Source organism: Podarcis tiliguerta, assembly GCF_965153285.1.
Source record: "Podarcis tiliguerta genome assembly, chromosome: 3".
Classification (NCBI taxonomy): domain Eukaryota; kingdom Metazoa; phylum Chordata; class Lepidosauria; order Squamata; family Lacertidae; genus Podarcis; species Podarcis tiliguerta.
In genome coordinates, this window is record NC_139536.1 from 36,018,894 (window position 1) to 36,044,080 (window position 25,187).

The following is a 25,187-nucleotide window of genomic DNA, read 5'->3' on the forward strand; positions in this document are numbered from 1 at the left end:
TCCTCTGCAAGTCTGACTCCAAGTACATATCTTTAGAAATTGAGCACTGCTCACACCTCTCTAGATAGCATTCCATACATTAGCTAGAGATCACAGACCCTGGTTCCTAAAACTCACTCCTAATTTTTCCCAATTCCCATCCCACAACTCTTCACAATTAAAATACCACTACCAGTAGATTTCCAACACTGCCACAATAGGTAGGCTCTTCATTCTGTATATCCAACTCTTCAGAACATATGGCTTTGTTTGTGCCAGAGCGCAGTCTGTGAGAAATCGGTTTTTAAGCAGAAGGCTACAAAAAAGTCAGTAGCCTTTCCAACCACAGAAGAAATTTATTCCAACCTTATTTAGCTGCTGTGATGCAATCTCCCACCTGACTCCTTCTGCAGCTTCTGCTACATAGCCAATTCTATGGTGCGCCTAACCCCATTTCACATGCCAACATACATAGGAATAGGCAGGAAGTTTCACAATGAGTTATATTTGCCTCACTCTCCTGCTACCAGTAAGCACTCTTATTTTCTTACTTGCCAGGGTACAAAGCATCCATGCCATTGGTGGGCTAGCAAGTGATTTTGTAGAAAGACTGGCAATAGCCTCATTCCAGCTACCAGTGGTAAGAGTGAGCATCCATCACAGGGGACATGAGTAAGAGCCAGTGCTCACTCACTCAGTTAGAGACTGAGCAGTTCAGATACAGAGATTCAGGATTGGAAGGGGGGACACCAGATAGGAGCATGCCTTGCCAAGACCCCATGAAAGAATCACCTTGGTGCAACAACAGCCACTTAAGACTGGCTAAAGCGGGAACAGATCCCAGCCCCCAACATCCCTGACCTTTTGCCATGCTGGCTAAGGCCAATGTGAATACAACTTCTGAAGGAAGGGCTACAAGTTCCCCATATGGGCTGAAGATGGGATGATATAGCCATTAGAGTTTTGCAGGATGGACGGATACACAGCTATGAGTTTTTGAAGGGAGAATAAGACTAACCAAGTAGGGCACTGGTGAAATCATCTTGGTGGACAGTTGTCCTCTCTGGGAATCTGAGGCAGTTGTGTTATCTGCACTCTGTGTGTGTATTTATAAACAGAAATAAACAATCACTACCAAGTCTCCAGTGCTCACTCTCATCTTGGGATGGAAATCTGTCCAATATGTTTCTCTCGGTTTCTCATTTTTCCAGTTTTGTGTTCTGTTCACTTTTCTGTATCAGTCATCATCTTCTTACTTTAAGTCCTCATGTAAATCCTTAGTTTGTAAGTCCTAATGTAAGCCCTTAGTTTACATTTCTCTTCATACACATTCTTGTATACAATCTTATCTGATGTAGACATTTTGCAAGCTATTTTCCTTAATGCTATGCATCTTTTTGTTATTCTCCTGAATAAATGCCTCTTTACAACACATTTTCACCTAAAACACATTGGGGGGGGGGGGCTTGAGAACCAAATTGCACAATTTGAAGAATGCAGATATTGAAGAACAGCTGCACTTTGGCTTGCATACCATTTTGAAAAGTGTAAATCAGGCAAGTTCATGTTCAAATGCAATTTGAGCTAAATTTCTTCTGCATCTAAAAGGAAACTAAACGCTGTAGCATCAACCTCTGAATTTTCACACAGTTAGCAATGCAGAAGGCCTTCCTATATGCTTCACCAGGCAGATTTTAAAAGCAAGTCATAAGAGCAACTTAAGAAAAAACGAAGCTTAGACGCAAGAAAATAAGTTTTACTTTTGTGAAAGGGGAGGGCTTGCAAAACGAACAACATCCGTAAATCATATTTCAGTGGGTACACAGTAGCAGAGATACAGAAAGCTTCTCCATACAGAGCAGATAGTTGCCAGTGAAGAAGGCAGCCACCACAGGGAGCCATTTAGAGGGGGCATTGTGCTGCTATTTGTGCAGACATGACCATCCCTGTGTCTGATCCATCTTGCAGTCAATCATTCTAGCATTCTATACTTTTGCTCTCTCCAAACTCCCAAATCTCTTCGTTGTTGGTTTTCACTGTGTAAGAGTGAAATAAGATGTTTCCTTTGCAGAAGCAAAAACCTTACTTTCTGAAAGGCATTAAGCTAGATCTCAATTGTTTGAGGAATTTAAGCTTCTAGTGCTAACGTATTTGGCAATGCTGGTTTAGCATTTTGGTCCATGACATTGCACAACCTTAACTTGTGTTGTGCTTTAAATTGTGCCACTATCAATAAGTCTAGGTTAAATCACCTAACATAATTTATACACTTTCTTGTGCTTACAGGAAATGCATTCACGGCCTGGAATCTGATGCAACTAATGGGCTGTTTATTACCGTAATCCACAGCCCACAGCAACAGTAGCAATACCTAAAGTATGAAACCAAATGGCATTGTACACCTTACTAGTGCATAATAAGCAAATGCTCTTAACAACTATTACATCTTGCATTTGAGCTGCCACAGATAAATACCAAGTGATATTGCTGGTTGTTCCCTCATTGCCCATTACTGCAGCTCTTGTGTTAAACATGTGAATAAGAATTCGGTCCTCAAAAAAACCAATGCAATTGTGATGTCCTCATTTTGGTGCAATCATTCTGGGTGCAAACAGCACTCATTTCATTATATATTGTATAAGTCTTTGTTCCCACTGAAGACCTAAAAAGAACATTGCATGCCGAAATTACCATCTCTTCCATCTATACTTTTCCGCTCATTGCTAAGATAACTAGTTCTAAGGAGTACTTCCCTATACAGTTTAGGTCCAGTCTATCTGAAAGACCACATTCCCTTATACAAATCTGCCCAGGCTCTGAAATCTTCAGGGGAGGCTCTTCTCTCAGTCCCACCACCGTCACAGGGATGCTTGGTAGGGACACGGGAGAGGGTCTTCTCAGTGGCTGCTCCCAGACTTTGGAACTCCCTTCCAAGAAAAATTAGAAAGGCTCTCTTCTTGTTGTCCTTCCACTGGCAGGACAACAAAAAGCCTGTTCTTATTCCAACAGGCTTTGAGGAAGTGATTGTTTCTAATGAAATAGTTGGTGCTGCGATGTTTTTATTGTAATGATCATTAGGTTTTAATAGATCTTATATACGTAACGCACACACACACACAAACATAGTTTAATTGGTTTTTAATGATTGCTTCCCAGTGTTTCAACAATACAGGCGCAGGAGCACCGTATGTTTTTCTAGGAACATGTCTCAAGACATACAGAAAGCATCTGGTACTGTTTGCACCTGTTCCTGGGTGCAACTGCTCACATGGGCTGATAAGGGCTCCACTCACAAGTTTATGTTTGAGAGAGGTCAATACCTTACTAAAGTGGTACTAACTTCCTTTGAACATCTGTCCAGATATTATGCAGAATGCTTCAGAGAGTCAGCTAAATTAGCAGCAGCATATATATATCTACATGGTGTTGCACTCATCACTAAATAGATCAGATTGTCCTGTTAAACTGGCTCTTAGGCTAACTGGCTAAAATAGCTTTCTAACACACAGGGATTTTGACTAGCAAAACTATTATCTGTAAGAACAGATGAAACAATCTGCTGCCCCAACTTTTTTTTTTACATACTTCAGAGAAGGAGAACTATAAGATCACTAAACAAAGGGAAAAGGCTGACATTCAAATATATATATGTTTTTGCCAATATCCAGAAAACTGTGTGTTGAAGTATCCTGCTCACCTCCAACAATTATTTCTAGTTTTATACAAATAAAACTCTTGAGATGTCAGGTCATCTGACAGTTCCAGGTGGGAAGAAACAAGCAAGGAAAGGCATAAATCCAGCAAGACTTTAGCAAAGTGCCATTAACTTAGAATCATAGAATCATAGAATCATAGAATCATAGAGTTGGAAGAGACCACAAGGGCCATCGAGTCCAACCCCCTGCCAAGCAGGAAACACCATCAGAGCACTCCTGACATATGGTTGTCAAGCCTCTGCTTAAAGACCTCCAAAGAAGGAGACTCCACCACACTCCTTGGCAGCAAATTCCACTGTCGAACAGCTCTTACTGTCAGGAAGTTCTTCCTAATGTTTAGGTGGAATCTTCTTTCTTGTAGTTTGGATCCATTGCTCCGTGTCCGCTTCTCTGGAGCAGCAGAAAACAACCTTTCTCCCTCCTCTATGTGACATCCTTTTATATATTTGAACATGGCTATCATATCACCCCTTAACCTCCTCTTCTCCAGGCTAAACATGCCCAGCTCCCTTAGACGTTCCTCATAAGGCATCGTTTCCAGGCCTTTGACCATTTTGGTTGCCCTCCTCTGGACACGTTCCAGTTTGTCAGTGTCCTTCTTGAACTGTGGTGCCCAGAACTGGACACAGTACTCCAGGTGAGGTCTGACCAGAGCAGAATACAGTGGCACTATTACTTCCCTTGATCTAGATGCTATACTCCTATTGATGCAGCCCAGAATTGCATTGGCTTTTTTAGCTGCCGCGTCACACTGTTGGCTCATGTCAAGTTTGTGGTCAACCAAGACTCCTAGATCCTTTTCACATGTACTGCTCTCAAGCCAGGTGTCACCCATCTTGTATTTGTGCCTCTCATTTTTTTTGCCCAAGTGCAATACTTTACATTTCTCCCTGTTAAAATTCATCTTGTTTGTTTTGGCCCAGTTCTCTAATCTGTCAAGGTCGTTTTGAAGTGTGATCCTGTCCTCTGGGGTGTTAGCCACCCCTCCCAGTTTGGTGTCATCTGCAAATTTGTTCAGGATGCCCTTGAGTCCATCCTCCAAGTCGTTGATAAAGATGTTGAATAAGACCGGGCCCAAGACAGAACCCTGTGGCACCCCACTAGTCACTCTTCTCCAGGATGAAGAGTAACCATTGATGAGCACCCTTTGGGTCCGGTCAGTCAGCCAGTTACAAATCCACTGAGTGGTAGCATAGTCAAGACCGCATTTTACCAGCTTCTTTACAAGAATATCATGGGGCACCTTGTCAAATGCCTTGCTGAAATCAAGGTAGGCTACATCCACTGCGTTCCCTTCATCTACCAGGCTTGTAATTCTGTCATAAAACGAGATCAGGTTAGTCTGACATGACTTATTTTTCAGAAATCCATGCTGACTATTGGTGATCACAGCATTCCTTTCTAGGTGCTCACAGACTGTTTGCTTAATGATCTGCTCCAGAATCTTCCCTGGTATTGATGTCAAACTTAGTTTCAGTTACAGCAGGAAGATCCCATGCAACGGATTCTGGCTGCAGATTTGTGATTGCTTGATGAGCTTCCATTAATTTATTTTTTATTTCACCTTTCAAAACAAGCAGTTTCTCGAGGCAACTTAACAGTTAGTATCTTAGCTGTAAGATATGAAACCAATATCTAAAAATGTACCACTTAAACCAGCATAAACCATTCCTGAGCAGACCAATGAAATCATATTGAAATTTAAAACAGAGCAACAACTGTTTAAAAATCTAACTTGCTTCAACAAAAAAGCAAATGCCTCGCAAGACAAAAAACTCACTAGACGAAAGGGTTTTTCATTTTTTGAGTTGCTTCACAAGACGAATTTCCCTATGGGCTTGCTTCGCAAGACGAAAACATCTTGCGCCTTTTTTTTTTAACAGCCAATGCATTCCTATGGGAAACCGTCAATACATATTGGTGCTTCGCAAGACGAAAAAACTCGTAGAACGAAAAAACTCGCAGAACGAAAAATTTTGTCTTGTGGGGCACCACTGTACTTTTCTTTTTTGAACCCAGAGCAGTCTTGGATTGGGACTCTGAGCAACTGAGGGCTTTCCCTCAGTTTATCCTTCCTCCTGTGGCCCCTTTTTTCTACTCAAGAGTTGTCCCCTTCCACAAGCTGCTTCTCTTCACAGTGCAAAAGATGTAGTCTTGTGACAGGAGGAACAGGAAATGGTCATGCTTCAAAACTGATCCATTTATTACAGCTTTCACCAGCTTGAATCAGGAGGATGTATATATTAGCATGCATTTCAGAATACAAGGAAAGCAACCATGCATAACTCTCACTCTTGTCAACAGGAATTAACTATTTGCTATTCACTGGCAAGAACTGAAGAAACGTATGTCTCCGATGGGAGGCAGCAATTGTACAGGGCCGTTTATAAATGCCTCTGAAACAAATACACCTCTCCATTATTTGTTAGCAAATATTCATTGCTTTGGCAGAAGGAGCATTTATGTCTTGGTTTCCTTTCCCTAAGCACTGGGAAATTACAAGCAGAATTTTTGCATGTTTGGTTTCCTTGAAGTTGAATATTATTATTACTATATTATAATCTGTTTACAAACTTTCCTGCTTAGAAAGAACAAGGAAACTGCAGGTACACCAACATCCTATGTCTTTCAGTCAATTGCACAGTGGTTGTGAGCACTCCAAATCTGGCAACAAGCAAAGAGGTAAATTGACAGCTACCAAATGTGCTTCCTTTGAGCAAATGTGTGTAGATTAAGGAGTCTCAGCAACCAAAATAAAGGAAAAGAACTGTAACCTTCTGAGCCGAAGTGGACTGTGCATTTATGCAATTTCCCCACTCAAAAGTTTACAGCGTCACTTTTAAACAAATTGCACCTGCCTGCCTTATCCGATGAATAAAAAACACAGGATGGAGACAGTCACAGCTCTTACTTGCTACCTCTCCTTGATATGTGATTAAGTGGTCTCAAAAGAACCCTGTGATAAAGTATAAACTTTAATTTACCAGTACACCAGTTTGTACTTTAATTTACCAGTACGCCATTTGAAGCTCATGCATACTTTTTTTTAGCAAAGATGTCATTCTTTCATCTGAAATGGGACTCCTGGAAAAATAAGGATCGCAGAGATAACAGCAGTTTGACCTACAATGAAGATGGTATTGATTTTGCCTAAAAGGGGAATACAGTCAACAAATGGTCAGCAAATGACTGACCAAACCAGTTAAAGTGAGAAACAGGGACACAAGTTATAGTCCAAAGATGATAAAAGGGAGAGCAGACAAGGAAAACATGAAACTGTTAAATAAGGAAAATTATGAAAGTATTAAACCACCATAACTGAAGAGACATGCTGTCAAATACCTGAAATTCTTGATATATAACAGGGGGATAAATTAGTAGTATGCCATAAATCTCAATTTCTCTGGGAGAAGACTAGGCACAATGTAATAAAGGTGTTGTGCCATTTTTGACATTTAGGATTTGACAAGCAAAAGACATAGCACCTTCATGTTCAAGAGCAACCAAGCGAGTAAAGCAGTGAATACTTAATTTTCCCTTAGGAGATATTGGCAGTCTTATTCTCTACTTAAAATTTAAGAAAACATTTGCCCAAGCTGAAATTTGCACAACATTATCATGAGACCACTACTCAATGGTGTGCGTATTTCCATTTGCAGATAAATTTCCACTATTGGTGTTCAAAAGGAGATTTGCATTTAAATACTTTGATGGCAATCTGAAGGGTAGGAGACAAACCAATGGCTGCCAGTTACAAGAAAGGAGATTCAGACTAAACATCAGAAAGGTCTTTCTGATAGTAAGAGCTGTTCAACAGTGGAACGGACTCCCTGGGCAGGCGGTAGGCTCTCCTTCATTGGAGATTTTTAAGTGGAGGTTGGATGGTCATCTGTCATGGATGCTTTAGTTGAGATCCCTGCATTGCATGGGGTTGGACTAGATGACCCTCAGGGTCCCTTCCAGCTCTACAATTCTGCGATTCTAGAAATGCTTACATGCCACTTAAATCAAATAGCAGTGGGCATGATTACAACTTTACTTAATATAAGAAAACTTAACGGTTTAAAGTGGTACTAACAATATGTGAAACTTCCTGCAGAGTTTTACTCTTTAGTACAGATGTAATTTATGAAAAATTCAAGCTAAAGTTTTTTGAATGACTTCTATCAGACAATGGGAAGAAGCAAGTTATTATGTTAAAACACACGAGAAAGCGTGCACGAGAGCTCACCTGCTGACTCAAAGCTACGATCCTTCCCTACTGATGAAAGATACACGTTTTCTTCTCTCAGCTATTTAAAGAGTTGCCCTAATCTATCTTTATTTTTTTTATTTATTTATTAATCAATCAAATATACGAATTCTCCACCCTTCTATACTGATTTCTCAACTTTGAAACTACTGCTCCACTTTAACATTCATTCAGAAGACAGCATGAATAAACTGTCCAAAAATGCATGACGCTAACAGTTTGATTACTAAAAATGCTTATAGAAATATTCACAGTACACAATGGACTTCAGGTAGAGAAGGGACTACAGACAGAGATACATTATGTTCCAGGAATACAATGTTCAGTATCAATTTTTGTGTAGCTGTTGTGAGGACTTCACAACTGAATGGATCTTGAACAGAATGGATCTTTAAAGTGATATAATTTACATTTATTTTAATTCTTCAATGGCACAATCCAATCAGGAATGAAAAAGAGTTAATAGCATGGTCAAGTCACCTCAACGCATAAAATACAGTTAATACACAAGCTGTCCACGTCAAGAAGTCTAGAGCAAGTAAAGGAGTTTCTCTTCATTTCCTCCCAGTTTATTCAGGATACCTTGCATACCACTGATTGAATGGGTTAATTATTGGAACAGCAGAAATATCTATGAGGAGCTCCCCAGAGACAACAGAGCACAATAAATGCAGTTAAGTGAGCACATTTCAAGTTGAGCAGTACATGAATGCGAATAAAGTACAGCATTAAACCAACAGATGTTTGACGTATGTTACTTTGTTAGAAACATTTAAGGAAATTTAAACAGAAATGGAAAAGCAAGCAGCATAGATGGATGGGTTTCTTGAAATTTGTCAATAATTTTGCCAATAAAGCTATAAACCAATACACACCTACCTGAGAGAAGTCCCACTGAATAGAATGGATAGAATTGAACTTAAACATATGGCTTAGAGAACAAGAAAACTATGATGTGGGCAGCTAGCTGATCAACAGCATCTTTTGAGATATGTATTTTCTGTGGTTAGTTGCTACAGGAATGAGCATGACTTTTATTCATTCTTGCGTGCATTAAGGAGTTTTCAAACAAGCTCTCTCTTCATTCTCACAGGGTACCATCCAGCCCAAAGTTCTCATTTTATAAGCCTTACTAAATTCAACTTTAAATTGCTCGATTCTGCCAGAATTGTGTTAGTGGAGTACAAGTTATCATATTCTTTGCTTTTTAAACCCTATGTTGGGCATCTTTAAAAAATGGAGTTGTGGCAAATATTTAAAGGATCTTTTTGTAATAACCTTCCCTTCTTTAATGTGCAGCTCCCTTTTGAAGAATCGTGTTATTAGCTCTAACATATTGAAAACTTTTTATTACAACATTAAGAGGCTACTATTATTTGGTAAAACTTTTGTTTAAAAAAAAAATGTTTGCAGCCCCATTGGGACTGATCCCTCATTTTTGCAGTATAGTAATATACTGCAGGTGACAGAATGAGGGCACATTAATAGAAACCAGAAGACACTGCACATGTCTAACTCAGGGCAAAGCCACCTGGTCAAGAGAAGAAATGCAGAGAGGCTTCGTTATAAAACTGCATCAAGAGCTCATGTAATCCTAAAGAAGAAAGTGCCTCTTTCAAGTCCGTCTGTTGAGCAGCTCCTTGGGTTGCCTACAGCAAAAACAGTATCTGCCTAAGCCTATCTTCCCTCATCCTCAATGAGGCCTTGTCACAGAAGCTTGCATCTTAAGATTGCTCTCTTAAGCAAATGGGACAAAGATGTGAGTTTTTGCTTTTCATTCTGCATCTTCTCATTCTGCTCAATCCTTACTGTTGAAATGGCCTCATTCTGTCACCTGCACTGCTGTGGTGGCGGCAGCCTCCCTCTCCATCCTTTATCTGCTCATTTTGTAATTCTGTTTTGTTCAGTCTTGGACCCATGGAATACTAATGAAGGATCCATTCATTCAAGTATGCAGCAGTGTGTCATTCTTCTTCCACTACCCCAATGACACCATTCCTGCCATATCCCCTCTAATCCTCGTCATCGAGCTCAGAGTCTCACTTCTTCTTCATAAAGCAAACCCATTTCACAGGCAATTATTGTGCTTGACCTCCAGCGCCAAACACCTCCTGACAAGCAAGGGTGACACTGGAACTTGCTAGGTCAGAAGATATTCCTGAAAGCAGGACAATGACTGACCATTTATGAAATTATACATTTTATTTATTTTTAATAAACCTTTGTTGGTGTTTTGCAGGAGAGGGACCAGAAATCTCTTCAACATGTCCACATGGTGCAGTGGTTAGACTAGGACAAAGGAGACCAAAGTTAAAACCCCATTCAGCCACGAAACACACTAGATGATCATGGGTTAGTCAGTGTCAGTCAACATTAGCTACCTCCATGGTTATGTTGAAGAGAAAATAAAGGGGAGAGGAGCCAACTATGCTGTTGTGAGTTCCTTGGCAGAAAGACAGAATATAAACGTAGTAAATATATAAATGGTACCGCTACAAGACCTTGAAAGACCCCCCCAAAAGGTTTTTTTTTAAGGCTAAATACTGAAGGTACTGAATCACAAAAGAATATTTATCCTACCCCATGTACTCTTTCTACATTAATAGCAAAACTAATAAAGCAAAATTATACATTTTGCTGATACTCTCTTCCATTCTTTAAACTCATGTATTTCAACTAGCAATTCAGTCTTGGCTTCATGCACTGACTGTTAATGCTTTGAATAAACTCACACTGCAGCATAAACTTAACATTCTATTTACGGGGGACATTATCTTCAGACCAACTAACTGAACTTCATGATACTTTACTGCCCATACTTTAAAAAAAATAATCCCTCAGGATCTTTTCCAGCACACCTAGTTTGAAAGCTCTTTCTGGATGCTGTGTCAACCAAGAGGATTGGCAATAATTTGCTAACAGCTATAACTAAGACAAATGAGGAGGTTTATTCCATTATTGAGAAATCATCTTGTTCTCTTTTCTAGCATTTTCTATGGGATGCATGCTTTTTTAAAAAAAGAAAAGAAAAGAAAAGTCTGACCGCATAATTTACCATTTCCTTTTGACCAACACTTACAATATGTGCCAGTTTCTACTGGCAGAGGCACATGATGCTCATACGCAGGTGTCAAAATGTCCAGAATGTCTGTAGTTGAATCAAAACTACTTCAAGGTAAATGAAGGTAAACCATGATTGTTTTAAGAAGTTTAAATTTATGTGACATTGCTGAGACCACAAAAGATTCTTGGCCTGTATGCACACTTCCTTGGAGGAGAAGCCCGCTGCATCTTTCTCATGAGCAAAAACATTCATTAGCTACACAAAGCTTAGCATTTTTAGGTATTTATTTTCAGTATATTTAAAGTCACAAAGGTAAGAAATTTTACCCTTTTAAAGAAAAGAAAAAGCACCCACAAATTCATAAGCATTTTATACAGACTTTGCATGTACTTAAAATATATTCAGCATCACACCTTCCAGTTCTGAGAATGCTGAACCCCCGCACTGAGACTGGTACAGATAAGGTAACGGTATGCAGATGAGGCCATTCAACACCTTTTTGAAAGCCCTATATTTTATTCTCCACTAGCAAACAACACAGTCCCAAACAATATACATGGGCACTTGTCTAAAATCCCTGGTAGAGGACAAGGATCCTGAGATCACGTTAAGGGTAGCCAAATTCTGTGCAATTGCCATAAAACTTAGGGAACAAGCTATGCTATCATAATGATTAAGGCCTTAAATGATAATTTTAGGCTATATGTTAGTGACTAAGTTTTAATGTATGTATTTTTTAACTGTTGCTTTACCTGTATTGCCCCTGTTATACCTAATTGCAAATTCAAATGTATCCCTATTGTGTTTTATGACTTCCTTGATATTGTATGTGGGCTGGAACTGGTCTGTGACCGAAGTAATAAAAATTCATTCAATTCATTCATATATGGGTATTGTATACCCCAATGCAGATGCTGCTTGAGTAGCCTATATACAAACTGAAGCTGTCTTTGCAAGTTCACTTAATGCCATCCAAGTCCCTGACACAGCCAGCTAATCTGAGCATCCCACCCCCAATAGTCTTCTAAAGGTAATGCCACACACAACAGCAGACACCAAGAGGCAGAGTAGTGCTTGTATGGCTGGAGGAAACAGCTCCAGAGTGAACTATAGCAGAAATGCTTCAGCTGGGATCAAGTGGCTTTTGTTTAGGAGCGTCTGACACCCAGAGAAATCAGTCCCCCGGTACTCTAGGAGAAGACGGTCCCCTTTTTCATCCCTGTGTCAGGCATGTCTCTATTATATTGTCAAGATTTTGGGATGAGCGCGTCTTAGACCAGTGGAACACTCAGTTTCTGAACGCTGCTTTGCGATACCGGTTGCAAACAGCCATTTGATAAGCAATGATTTAGGGGGGGAAACCCTATGTATATCGTATAAACTTTTGACGGTGGTTGCAACCCCGCCAGCTTTATAACTGAACTCCCCCACCCACCCACCTACCGCACTATTGCTCAGATATATGCAGCATAGCCCGGCTGCCCTTGGCCTACGGAAGGAGGAAAGCGGCGGAAGGGAGAATGGTAACTGCCAAGAAATCCAACTACGTCGAGCTCCTCTGCCCTCGCAGACCAAACTGCCTGAAGACAAGGGAGTTGTCCGAGGGGCGGGAGAAAGTGGCTCAAAAGACGACGCTCCTTGATTTTGCTGGCTGGGGGTGGGAGCGAGAGGGATCGACGCCGGCAGCCCTGGCGCTGTGTCTTGGGGCAAATGGTCTTCTCTCCCCCCCCCCCTTCTCGCACTCGCTCGGGGCAAGACCGTGACAAGACAAGCAAACCCCGTCGAGTAGTAGTAGCCAAGCTGCAAGCTGGCCAAGCGCCCTCGGTTATAGCTCTCAGCCCCGCGCCCTCCTCCCCGCCACGACTCACCCGCCTCGAGGGAGTCGCTCCGCCGGTGGCTAAGAGCAAAGCCAGAGTGAAGCTTTTCCAGGGAGCAGCCGGCGCCGACGACGGAGGCATGTCTCTGCCGCCGGAGTTGCCCCAAGAAGCGCAAGCCCCGGCAGCCGCCTCGGCCACAGCAACCGCAGAGGGAGGAGAGGCAGGCAGGGGCGCGAGGCCACCTCAGGCGCGCAACGAGGAGAGCGCGAGAGCGCCCAGCGGCGGAGTTGGAGTGAAGTTTGGCGCGCGGGCTGGGCGGCATTTGTAAGCTGGGCGAGGGGGCCGCCTCGGCGCGGAGCTCAGCCCCTGCGCGCGCCTCGCCAGCCAATCGCTTCCAGACGCAGGACGCGCCCCCAGCCGGAGTTCGGACGGCGAGGAAATGCGGCGCAGCCGCCAGGCGCCCCCCGCGCGGCTGCCCTGGGCAAACGCCTCACAAGCGCGCGCGCCCCTCACCGCCACGTGATCGCAGGCGCTGCTCCAGGCTTGTTACTTCGCGCTACCGGTCCTTTTCCCCGCGGGGTGGATCATGGTTCCATGGCTACCCCTTGGGCACCGAACACAAGCGCTCGGTAGGTGTTTCCCCGCCGCTGGCTTTTCGCCTTGGGGAAAGCTTTCCATCTGCTCGTTGGTTCTCGAGAGCGCGGAGGGCCGGGAGGAAGGGCGACCTTGGGACCCACGAGCCCCTTTCTGGGTTGTACTTTCAAGCGCGATTGGAAAGGGTAGGAGAGTGCAGCCTTGCTAGGAAGCAGGGTCCGTTTCTCCTGCTAAGCTGACAGTGCTGCTTGGGTCACACGGTCAACCGCTGCCTCCTTCTTCTGAGTAGACCTACAGAGGATTGCCACTGTAAGGGATCTGGAGCAAACGTCTCACAAGCCACCTTTCGTCTTCAGTCGCCAGTCCCTTCACACAAACAAAAGTTGCCTTCCATATGAGGCAAAGTTGCAATATTTGGGTCTTCTTAATTTATTTAATCATTTTTTCAATACAAACAACAACCACAAAAAAACACATACAACAAAAACCACAATAACACCAATAACACAATTTAACATTTCAGATTTGAGTACTGATATACCTATGACTACACCTTTTTAACAATATTTCCCCACCTCTCATCCCCCTACTTCCCCCCACCGTCCGCCTTATCACTTAAATATTCCTTCCAGATTTCTTCATATTTATCCATTCTTAATTTGCGTCGACATGCAATTCATATGTGGCTAGTCTGTCCATATTGTCAATCCATGTGCTCAATGGAATCTTTTTGCGGCTCTTCCAATTCATCAGAACAAGTTTTTTTGCTTCTAATATGGTCTTCTTAGTTGAGAAGAAGAAAAACAAAGGAGTAAGGGGAACATGGTAAAGGTGCGTAAATGTGATGTGGAGAAAGTAGAGGAACATTTCTCCCTCATAATGTTAGAGCTTGGAGCCTTCCAGGGGAACTGGTGAAGTTTCAGGACAGATAGAAGGAAGTACTTCTTCACACAGTGTTGTTAAAACAGTGGCATTCACTCCCATAAGATGTTGGCCACCAACTTGGGTGGTTTTCAGAGGGGCTTAGACAAATTCATGGAAGACAGTCACTATAGCTAGTATAACATGTTCTCTTTTCGCTGAGAAGCAGAATACCAGCTGCTGGGAATCACAAGTGAAGAGAGCACTGTTGCAATCAAGGATTTTTTTTTTGGTAGGTTTTCCATAGTCATCTGATCATTAGATCCACGATTCTGGATCAGGGTCATTAGATTGGCCTTTGGCCCAATCTTATATGCTCTTATATGTTTGTATTGTTCAAAACTCAGGGGTGGAGTTAGGTGCATCAGGAATGGTTTTGAAAAAATATATATACTGTAAAGGGGTTTCTGGTTTAAAGCAAAAACAGAAAACAAAGTAGAGCCCCAAAGTCTGAAGTCTACCCACCCCATGTCTGCTCTCCTGGATATAGAAATGGTGGGGATGGGACTGAAACTCAGTTAGATAATTTTAGATGCTGGACTTAAGGGTCTTATGCACACCCCTTCCTTTAGGTGGTAATGTGTATTACTTCACTTTAAAATGTGCTACAGCAGGGGGCCTATCTGCTGAGTAGAGCCCTGGATGTCTGCCTCACAGCTCCTCAATGTGAATTAGCAGAGAAAGACTGATTCTGTGCTCCAGGGAGGCCTGTGAAGGCTCCTCATTCTGTTCACAGGTCCCAAAGGTCGAGGTAAACAGGAGCATGTTGAGTTGACGACTGCATTGTTGCACAGTTGTCCTAGGCAGGGAGTTCCATAAATGAGCTGTTGCAACAGACAAGGCCCTAAGCAACTCTCATGCATCACCCAAAGGTAGAACCACAAAAAACCTCAGCAAATCTCAATGGTTGAACTGCCACACATGAATTATAGCTATGGAATGTCCATTTTTACTTCTTTAAAAAATGGATCCACTAGACTTGTCTCATCAGGATGCTTAGTTTGAACTCATGGAGCTTTTCACCATATAAATCACTGCAGTGTCTGCTATTAAATGGACTTCAGTCATCAAACTATCTTTCAGTGAAAAACAGCAAACACAACATATTAAATATTTTTAAATATAAAATGCTTACATGTGCATTTTTTATCATCCACATGCATATTATATTATATTTTAATGTTTGTACCTCTCTTTTTATCATACAGAAATGTAAGTATACTACTTAGGGATTTTTAAGTATTAAATGGTTAATCTTTTACATTTTTTAAGTTTTATGTTATTTATGCACTGTGACTTGCTGCTATTTTTATTGATTTTAGTTAGTAATTACCATAATCGTTAAGAGTGAAGTCCTGCTTAATTGTTATTTGATGATATTGAGAGTTAATTTTATTGTGTGTTATTATATTCTAATGGGTTATTGTATTTTATTTGACATAAGTTGTCTATTTTAAAGTTATGTTTTTGTTATGACTTTTGTATTGAATCAGATTATTATAAGGTGTGTGATCTTTCATGTATATTTTGTTGTTGTAAACTGCCTTGTGTATAATAATATAGAAAGGCGATATACAAATTAAAAGTGAAATGAAATGAAAAGTTGTTTAGAAATGCTTTTATATAACTATATATGTGCCATATATCTCTGTGGCAAATGAGTGTTTTCTACAGATAACTGCCCCTAGGGAAGCAGGATTAGCTTCTTGCCCCAACCACAGCGACAAATGTCACCATCATACATAATGTGTGAAACAGCTCTCAGCAGAGACTTCCTGACACTTTTAAGAACAGTCTCCTAAGACTGCAAAAATAAAATATCAAGTAATTGTTTGCAGAATGCATTCACCATTAAATATCAACAAAACCTGACTTTTTTTGCCCTGAGAGAAAACAGACAATTAATTATATTGTTTTGTTTGTTGAGATGTGTATCTGAAAGGGATGGAACAAGTTGACATACAATGATGATAATGCAGCCTATCCAGAATATTGCATTGAATCAACTCAATGAAATTAGTTTGACCCTTACATCAGTTCTGATGGGAGTATTCAAATCTAAAACACAGCATGGAAACATAATATTCGGGTTCTTTACTGCAACCTTGTATGTGTCATTTCAGTTGAAACAAGTGGTGATAAAATTGACATATTTGTTTAACACTGAATATATCAACTTTAGAATAACCATGTTCAGGGTTCACTGGAACCTTGGGGACTGAGAGCTCCAATGGTGTGTCCCACCTGTAGTTTCCCTAGGTCCCTCAGTACCATTACTGGAGGTTGAATAGGAAGCAAAGGAGTTGGTGTTCTGGTAGCTGTTATGGCACTGAGTGTGGACAGTTGAGAGCAGAGAAGTAGGGAACATGTTCTCTGTTCCAAATTTTCCCTCCTGCGCTCCCTGGGCTATTTTAAATGTGTGCTTCCTTCTCAGTTGGGGATGGAGGGGCATGTCATCTAGAAGCACATCTTAGATCAGGGTTTTCTAACTTGTGGCCCTCCTGATATTGGACTCCCAGCTTCCACCAGCCCCAGCCAACGGGGCCAATGAGCCTGGTTCCAAATCCCAACTTGCCTGCAAACTTCACTGAGTTGTCTTGAGCTGATCACATTCTTGCAGCCTAACATCTCTCACAGGTTGTAGGTAGGAACCAGCTATGCTGCTTTGGAGAAGAGGTGGGATATAATATAGTAGATAAACGCTACCAGATGATTTCAACTCAGAGGTAAGCCCCATTGAGTTCAACAAGGCTTACTGCTGGAACTGCTCTGCAGCCTAACAGTCTGCCTGTCTGGCTATTACTCATTGGGACCTTAAAACATCTCCATGAGTTGGCAAGGTACAGAGGTTGTCAAAGGTCAGAAATGACACATTCCCCTTTCTAGAGAGAGGTAGGCAGACGCTGTACACCAACAGGCATTATTAAATAATACAATGTCAGCTTCGGCACATTTTGTAAAGTGATTCAGGCTGTGATATAGAATAAAGTGCATGGCAAGAGTGAAGAGTATTGCAAGATGCTTGTCTCCTAAACATGTTGGTATAGTCAGGACTTATTTAAGGAAGTACCGACAATGGTGAAAACTTCAGAAGCAGGGCACATATCAGGAAAAGGCACCACATAAGGTGTGTTGTAGAACAATGTGCAACATTTTTAGTGGCAAATGGTTAAAATGTTGACCATCCTGGCTGAATGCATTTTTAGCACTTCAGGAGGTGCTTTAGATTGGGGAAATAGCAAGGAAAAGGAGGAATTAACCCCCATTTCATGGCACTAGGACTCCCAATCAATTCCAAAGCCCTCCCCAGCTACATGTAGCTACAAATAAAATTGCTGGGAGATCCGATCATGGATCCGACTGTAAAATGTCTGGCTTAGTCCACACTGTGGCTGCTGCTCTCTTTATCTGAAATGAATCTAATGTAATGTGAACTGCTGGTTTTTCCTCCCATGAGCCTAGGTATCTGAAAAGTGTTTATGGTACAGAAGTATATTATTATTATTATTTATTATACATATTCCACTTGTCCTTCAGGAAGTGTGGAGCAAGTGGGACTTCCAGACAGGTTAGAGAGCGCTGCTTAGCTTTAACAGAGTAGTAGAATCATGCAATCTTCTGGCTATTCTCTGGGGCAATGTGGTTTAAGTTAATCAAAAGCACATTTAGAAAGATCAAATAGAAATGCTACACTTTAATTATAGCTATCAAATAGCCATTATCTAATAGCAGAAAACAGGCTCAAGTCAGTTATTCTTAATGACCAGAATAACACAGGGCACTTCTCTGTGGATGCAAGGAGAACATCGAGCAATTTAGCAAATTGTGGGAGGCATTGATGAAAGGCATTTCAGCTGTGGTGGGAGTATGTTTTCGGTTTCTCTTAACTTCATCAATTGACCAATGTGTCATTGCTGAAAAGCTTAATTCCGCTTCCCACATCAGAGGCAGTGTAAGGATAAGAACAACTTAACTGCAGAGGTTCGGTCAGTGTGCTTATTCTTAAATATATTGCCTTTGATGTAGAAAGTTAACTAAAGAGTGCCCAAGTGCTAACTGAGCACAATCCAGCAGAAGTTAAACATTTTAACCTTCCATTGATTTTTAATTCCCATTGAATCTTAAAAGCATGTGCTTAATTGTCTACTATTTAAGTCAATGGGACTTTGACTGGATGCTGCTCACTGAAATTCAAAAAAAGAGAGGTGTTCTAGTCCTAATTTATTTTAAGAAGTATTATCCAATATGTTGAGATAGCAGCAATATTTTCCTCCTTGAGCAGATTATTGGGTTAATTCAGGATTCCCATGAATTATGGCAAGAAGAAGCCATTGCTCTGACTATGAACTGACAAGGGAGAAGTTACTTCCTTTCACTGAGAAACAACTGGCAAAGCAGTTTCTAGAAAAGATGTTTCTGAAACAAAGCAACTAACATACAGGTTAAATATTCTAAAGTCTAAGATAACTTTGCTTGATAAGCAATGCCATATTTAATTATGATACGGTGGTACCTCAGGTTAAGTACTTAATTCATTCTGAAGGTCCGTACTTAACCTGAAACTGTTCTTAACCTGAAGTACCACTTTAGCTAATGGGGCCTCCTGCTGCTGCCGCGCCGCCGGAGCACGATTTCTGAGAGCCAGTGTGGTGTAGTGGTTAAGAGTGGTAGACTCGTAATCTGGGGAACTGGGTTCGTGTCTCCGCTCCTCCACATGCAGCTGCTGGGTGACCTTGGGCCAGTCACACTTCTCTAAAGTCTCTCAACCCCACTCACCTCACAGAGTGTTTGTTGTGGGGGAGAAGTGAAAGGAGAATGTTAGCCGCTTTGAGACTCCTTCGGGTAGTGATAAAGCGGGATATCAAATCCAAACTCCTCCTCTTCTTCTTCTTCTTCTTCTTCTTCTTCTTCTTCTTCTTCTTCTCATCCTGAAGCAAAGTTCTTAACCTGAGGTAATATTTCTGGGTTAGCGGAGTCTGTAACCTGAAGCGTATGTAACCCGAGGTACCACAGTACTAACTTTGCCATCATAGTGAATCTGATCATTGGAACAACCATTGACTATGTTCAGATATTTATCCAGAGCTTCATAAACCATGGTTTATGGAATCACAGATTAACTCTCCTCCGATTTTCTCTTTCATCCCCCAATCATTGTACTGGCTTCAGTGTGGCGACCCTAGCTTGCATAAAACCACAGTTCCCCATGCTGTCCAACCTGGGAAACTGTATCAATGCCAGTTAGTAAGAGAGGATGAGAAGCCAGGATCAGATCAGAGAGAGGCCCAGTCCTGACTAATCTAGTTTGTTAAACAACATTATGGATGTTATGGGGAGCTCTGGTTTGATGTAAGCCAGGATCTGCACACCAAAGGATGTCCACACCACATGCTGAAAGGAGGGAAAGAGGTATCTGAGGGAAGAGTGTGCAACCATGGTGCTGGTTTATGCATAAGGGAGTAAAGCAGCCTTATACAGTGGTACCTCAGGTTGCAGACACTTCAGGTTACAGACTCCACTAACCCAGAAATAGTACCTTGGGTTAAGAACTTTGCTTCAGGATGAGAACAGAAATCACGTGGCGGCGGCAGCGGGAGGCCCCATTAGCTAAAGTGGTACCTCAGGTTAAGAACAGTTTCAGGTTAAGAATGGACCTCTGGAACGAATTAAGTTCTTAACCCGAGGTACCACTGTATTTAACACCTCTTATTAGCAATAGGCAACTATCTAGTTCAGTGAGTTGTTGTTGTTGTTTAGTCGTTTAATCGTGTCCGACTCTTCGTGACCCCATGGACCAGAGCACGCCAGGCACTCCTGCCTTCCACTGCCTCCCGCAGTTTGGTAAGATTCATGTTTGTAGCTTCGAGAACACTGTCCAACCATCCCGTCCTCTGTCATCCCCTTCTCCTCAATCTTTCCCAACATCAGGGTCTTTTCCAGGGAGTCTTCTCTTCTCATGAGGTCGTCATAACTTTTATATGCCTGTTGTCTTTGTCCATGGCGTTTTCTTGGCAGCGATACTGGAGTGGCTTGCCGGTTCCTGGTCCAGGTGGATCATGTTTGGTTAAAACTCTCCACTATGACCTGTCCATCTTGGGTGGCCCTGCACGGCATAGCTCATAGCTTCTCTGAGTTATTCAACCCCCTTCGCCACGGCAAGGCAGTGATCCATGAAGGGGCTAGTTCAGTGTAGTCTACATTAACTGGCAGTGGCCATCTGGCTTTTCGGGCAGGCCTTGCCTAGAGATGAAAGGGATTGAATATGGGACCTTCTGTATGCACAGCAGATGCTCTACCACTGAGCTATGGGCCTCCATAAAATAAGGCCCCAAATTGTTCATTTAAAATAAGGAACTGTCTTATAGCAGTTCAGACTTTTTGACCATCTAGCCCAGTATTATTGATGCACACACAGAGACTGGAGTTCCCAGGAATTGAAACTAAGGCTTGCTACATGGAGGAGGGCTGGCTCTCTATCCCTACTTCACCAGTATGCTTGGTTTCTGTGCTGGCTGTGGAGGAAGGGAATCCCATCCCTCACTTCTGTCCCTCCCCTACCAGCATTTTTGCTAGAAGACAATGTTTTCCACTAGCCTTCATAGAGGCCAGGATCCTACATTTCCATCCTGCTGCAAAAAAATAAAAATAAAAATAAATTCTCCTCTCTGCAGCCAGCATGAAATCAGAGGCTCATAAAAAAACCACATTTGTAGGCTTATTTACATGGTTGAAGTAAAGCCCTATTTATTTTGCTGTTCCTTTTCCATTCTATTTTGCCTGATAATTTTGGAGCTTTGGCATTGCCATTGCTTTTGTCTGCTGATTTTATTGATTTTGGAATTATTGTGCATAGTTTTAAATTAAGCATTGCGCACCACATTATTATTTGTGAACCACTTAGAGAAATTCTAGGTGCAATATGGTAAACCTACATCCTTTCCCTCATTTTTTTAAATGCAACATTTGTGTCAGCCCGTAGTTTTGCAGTCATCCATGTTTCTGGTTAAAGCAGAGTTTAAAAGGGTTGGACCCAGGTATTGTGGCAAAAGCTTTCCAGAAAGTGACGTGACACTTTCTATGTGACCTATCAAATACAAAGAAGTTGCACATTTACCTTGCTTTACTCAAGTAGAAAATGCCATAAATATCTCCTGCATCTGTGACTTGCAGAACCTTGTGAAAACCTCCAAGGAGATTATGCCAGATGACTTTTTACTATAGGGAAATCTGTACTCCACTTTTAAGAGCAGCTTTAAATTGAGTTTTGGGGAGGTGTTGTCCAGAACAACATCAGAAAGGACAGCCAAGGGTCTTGACAAATTACAATTCTTTGGGGCTCCAAGGGGTACTTGATTTGCTGTTGATAAGTGGGGGGAAACCTCTTAGGATACTTAAAATCTGACATTTGTAGCAGTAGCAGATAGATGTGTTTAAGTTCATTTCTTACAGAGACAATTGGAAACAGAAACAGAGGAGCCCCCTGAGCTCACTAAATGCTACTGCACCTGGTTTAGAAGCCAAGACTTATGAGCCACGGAGCACATTACTTCAAGCTGGGGGGGGGGGACCATTTAGAGATCTGAAATCTGTATATCAGAAATGAAGTCAGAACATTTTCCCTTTATGGCCAGGTGATGTTTGCCTGGCAGCAGTTATAATTCAGTGCTCTACAAAAACAAGTAGAGCCTGCAACAAAATGTTCAGGGTTCCAGCCAGCCATGCCCTGTTCCAGGATACTGCATTCCAAGCACACATCTCCCATGCAGCAATCTTGCTCGTTCCTCAGTGGGTTGTTTTGGTGGTTCTTCCCCCCCCCCCTTATTTTTTAAAGTGTGTACTTTAGCGAACATTGGGGAGTCCCCTAAGCTTGCATATTTCTCCTTGTGTGTAGATGGTGCTGTTTTAGAAATATAATGCTTCGCACTCAGGAGAATCCTGTTTGCATGATAATATCTTAGAACTTATCTCAGTAAGAAATATATACTGTTCCCATTTCTTAAAGCACATAGCAAGTCAGTTCATATTCCCTCTCACAAGCTTCTCCTACAATGTGCTGAGCAATTCTAACAGGAGGGAGGGGATTCCTTGGGGAAGGAATGGACTCCATTGATAGAGCATCCCATCTGCCTTGCATGTAGAAGGTCCCTGGTTAAATCCCTTGTGTCTCAAGGTAGGGCTGGGGAAGAACCCTGCCTGAAACCCTGGAGAGCCACTGCCAGTGAGTGTGGACAATACTGAGCTGGGTGGACCAATGATCTGACTCTGTATAAGGCTGTTACCTATCCAGTGCCAGACCCAAAGTCCCAAATGTTCATGGCAGCCTGGCTGGAAGGTAAGAAGAGTCTGTGCTTTTGGATTTTTCCCCTCTGGTTGTCCCTCCCATTGATTCCAATGGGTGGGAAATTACCAGTCCAGCTCCAGAACTGGCATAGCTTAGGGCCATTTTGGGGCAGCAGGATATCTGAGAAGGGGAAGACTTAGAAACCTGTGGATTTATGTCCTCTTCTAATATGTTCCTAACATCCATCTAATTCAGTAGTGTCTACATCGACTTGCAGCAGTCGTCTGGGATGTCAGAGAAGGGGGCTTTTCTATCTCCCCTACCAGGCACCCATCCTGTTAAGATTCCCTGTATCTTTTCCAGTGTTCAACATTAAAGAGCAGTTCCTTTGCATGAGGAGCATAAACCTCAGAGCATAGTGACAGGTTCCCTGGTTGGCTGTTTCACAACATTGCATAACCACATCTGATATAGTTTGGTTAGATTCCAGAGGGGGTTTGGATATTACTTCTGCCTGTCAGACTGCTTTTATATATTAAAGGTGAACCGCAAGTATATTGAAAGACTTACCAGCTGCAATTGGCTTCCCGTGGAGTAAGCATCCTACTTACTGCTTGTTTCTTTGACTGTGAACAGGTGCTTGAGTGCAATGACAATCAGCAACTTGACTCGCAAACCCTGGCGGCTTAGTCAATGATTTCTTCTGCCCTAGGACTCTGAGAGGTGAATTCTGAACAAACTCTCCATTAGGATTAATAATAAATGTCTCATCTTACCTGGTCACTTAATGATTATTACAGTATTTAAACTCTGTGTCCTCGCAGTGCTGTGAACAAAATCCTTTTTTTCTTTTTTACTAACCAGAAGAGAGAAATCATTAGTGATCTCAGAATGAATAAGAACTCTCTCCACACACACCCCAATAAATATGTGACTCTTGGCTTTAGATTAGGCTGTGTTTGGTTCTATATTTACTGGAACTTAAAACACACACACACACACACAATTTGTATCACCAAACTCAAAGGATCCAAATGACAAATGAATAGCATTTACCTACAAGTATTTATAATTGGTAAGCATTCTGGTATCTGACAAGTTCATCCAGGGTTAGAAGGAAATGTTTCTTGTTGACTATCAAAGGTATGCACAATACTTTTGCTGGGCCAAGTACTGTTAGCGTTTGATCTCCAGTAAGCACATCTGAAAGTAGTGGCAGAGAGGGTGGGGGCAGTTCCTGAGAAGGAAATCTCCCCCAGCCAATATATTGCAATATCAACCATTATCCTGTTTATGTTGACTGTGATGAATAGCTCACTTAAGCCACCGTTTCTTTAACTCCATTTTATTTAATTCCATTGTCTTTAATGCAGCAAAAATTTGCTTAGAAAGAAGTATGTTGGTTTAAGTGGTTTGTCTTTTTCAGAGAAAAAAAAGATTAACAATTTGTATTATGGTAAAGATTTATATCCATTCAACAGTTTCTGATAGGCAGTCTGATTCACAAAAAAGTCAAAATAGGGTACCTGGATTTGTGCCGGTTTAGTTCCACTGATCTTCCCAATGTGTGGGCTACTAAATCTAAATACAGCATAATTCTTTCATTAACTAGGCTAATATGTTCCACTAACAATAAAAAAGTAAGTGGAAAGCTGGGGAAATTAAAACGCAAAACTAGATTTTTCCATTTGGCAAGAGAAAAATTTAATATAGTTGACAAAAGTCAGAATACCAAAGCATAACTGTACAAGGTAGAATTGTTGGAAATTATAGAGCAAATGAGACTTTCCGGGGGGAAGAGAATAGTTAATAATGAAAAAAAGTCAATTTGTGTGCCCCTTTAATAATAAAGTTTAAATGATTGATATATCTTATTTTGGTGTATTTGTCAAAATCAAAGGAACAGGCTTTATTTGACGTCACACAGGAGGGCTACTCCTCTCAGTATCCAGTGATCTGGAGAGACAGTTGTCCTTAGGTAGATTGCAGTAATGTAGGTCAAATCGGTTCTCCTTGGCTTCTTGTAGATGGGGCAAACATAGAGTTTAGGGTCTCTTGGGCCAGTTGTATTAATCGCAAATATATGCACAACAGGAAGCACAGTGAAAAGAATCTTCGCCGTTGATTCAGTGAGTTTATTATTACGTCTATCCCATCCAGCTCCATCCAAATACAATCCATAAATATATACCCCTTCCTGTGTGAAAAGAATTTGATGTTTATTATGCATAGAAAAGTGTCTGCTTTTAAAATTACAACATGACTGTTTGACTTAACCTATTCAATATAAGATGTGGCATAATTAGCAAAGTTTGAAATCATAATAAAAAATTGATCCACAAAGTTCCTGAAATTGCACTAAATGGGAATGAAAAATGTTAAGATATTGAGCTCACCAAAAAGAGAAAATAACTAACTGTTTTGAGGCACAACAGCAGGTAGGTCTTACAGCAGGAGTCCTGGACTGCTATGTGGAAGGGCAAACAGCTCCTCACTTTTTTCTTTTTCTTTTTAAACCCCCTATGGTCTTCTGCAAGTCTTATCTGGGGTGGGGGAGGGAATT

At 41.5% G+C, this 25,187-nt stretch overlaps 2 protein-coding genes across 3 annotated transcripts in view; both read right to left on the reverse strand.

Annotated features, from left to right (window-relative positions):
• GLP1R (glucagon like peptide 1 receptor) overlaps positions 1-13,481 on the reverse strand; it is a 97,287-nt gene extending 83,806 nt beyond the window's left edge. The window contains exon 1 of the mRNA XM_083434516.1: positions 12,880-13,481. Coding sequence (XP_083290642.1) covers positions 12,880-12,969 — 90 coding nt within the window. The 5' untranslated portion in view covers positions 12,970-13,481. The remainder of the gene's footprint in view (positions 1-12,879) is intronic.
• Positions 13,482-24,303: 10,822 nt separating this feature from the next.
• The window catches only part of DNAH8 (dynein axonemal heavy chain 8), a 124,857-nt gene continuing 123,973 nt past the window's right edge, over positions 24,304-25,187 (reverse strand). For both annotated transcript variants that reach the window (XM_083434372.1, XM_083434373.1), the window contains one exon: positions 24,304-24,821. In XM_083434372.1, the coding sequence (XP_083290498.1) occupies positions 24,534-24,821 (288 nt within the window). In that variant the 3' untranslated portion in view covers positions 24,304-24,533. The remainder of the gene's footprint in view (positions 24,822-25,187) is intronic.